This window comes from Penaeus monodon, chromosome 21 (assembly GCF_015228065.2).
Source record: "Penaeus monodon isolate SGIC_2016 chromosome 21, NSTDA_Pmon_1, whole genome shotgun sequence".
NCBI classification, from domain to species: domain Eukaryota; kingdom Metazoa; phylum Arthropoda; class Malacostraca; order Decapoda; family Penaeidae; genus Penaeus; species Penaeus monodon.
In genome coordinates this window covers 20,763,080-20,764,259 of record NC_051406.1, presented here as the reverse complement: position 1 = coordinate 20,764,259, position 1,180 = coordinate 20,763,080, and the positions used below count along the sequence as shown (strand labels likewise).

At 35.4% G+C, this 1,180-nt stretch overlaps 1 protein-coding gene across 1 annotated transcript in view; it reads right to left on the bottom strand.

The window, feature by feature from the left end:
- The window catches only part of LOC119586330 (very-long-chain (3R)-3-hydroxyacyl-CoA dehydratase-like), a 7,281-nt gene that overhangs the window by 2,427 nt on the left and 3,674 nt on the right, over window positions 1-1,180 (bottom strand). Inside the window, exon 8 of the mRNA XM_037935044.1 lies at window positions 994-1,116. Coding sequence (XP_037790972.1) covers window positions 994-1,116 — 123 coding nt within the window. The remainder of the gene's footprint in view (window positions 1-993; window positions 1,117-1,180) is intronic.

Genomic DNA, 1,180 nt, shown 5'->3' with positions numbered 1-1,180 from the left:
GGCTGTAAATAGTCATTTAGTGTGCTTACTGACCTATGCAAAGAATTTTGAATTTTTCATATAAACAAAGGCAGGTTGGCATTTCTTTTTATTGTGTGTACAATATTGCATAAAATCAATTATTTTGTCTCTTTTTCTCTTATTACTCCTGTCTTCTTTACCTTATCCAAAATATCTAGGTATCGGTGCTGAACTGCTTGTAAAAAGCAATATTCCCAGGCATTTTCATGTAAATCTGATTCATTTTAGATTTTCTGTGATAGAAAAAAAAAATATTGAAGAGATATGATCAATAAAAAGTTAGAAAGCTATGTTCCTGTTTTATTTTCTAACCTATCTGTGCAATTTTCATATGTCTTAGTCTTTATACTTGAGAAGTAAAGTATTTTAAAAATCATCAAAATATTTCAGATACAAGTACTATATTTAGAAGAGTAACTACAGTCCAGCACTTAGACAGCCCCATCAAAAAATTCTATTCTTGCACCTTTGCCTAGGGTCCGCAGAGCTACTAAATCATTGGAAAGAGGTTTATTTTAACCAGAATCAGGAATCAGGAGCTCTGAGATAAGTGTGCACTCCTTCTGAATGTTCATGTGTAACTAGTTTCTTAAGTGGCTATCGAGCCTCTGCAAGTTGACACCTTCCCAGACCAGCACATATTCAGCCTGATGCTGGTAAAAGCAGGATTTCAATGGAAATTTGCCTTTATTCTATGCACATAGATGGTCCCAACTTGCCATACCCCTCCAGTGGGTTAGGGCTTTAAACCCATGTTAGATATTTAAAGTGTACTATAAGGTCAAAATTTTGCTTTGGGAGTATGTTTAGATGGTATATTTTGAGCCCAGTTTTGAAAAATTCTAGATTTTGATTATACCCTTCACCCCCAGGTACCATGTAACCCCTTAATCTCAAACATTCAGTGACTTGTAAAACATGCAAGTATGAAGCTGCAAATACATTACTACATTACATTTTAAATGAACTCACCTGAGAACTACAACTCCTTCACAAATAAAGCCAAGAGGGTAAAGTGGGATCCAGATGGTGTATCGCAGCCAAGTCAGGAAGCTTATCTCAACATCATAGACCCTCAGCATGTAGTAAGGATACCTGTGGAATATTGATTTAATAATCTTCAAAGATGTATCCTGCCTCAATCTGATTTAGATTGGGG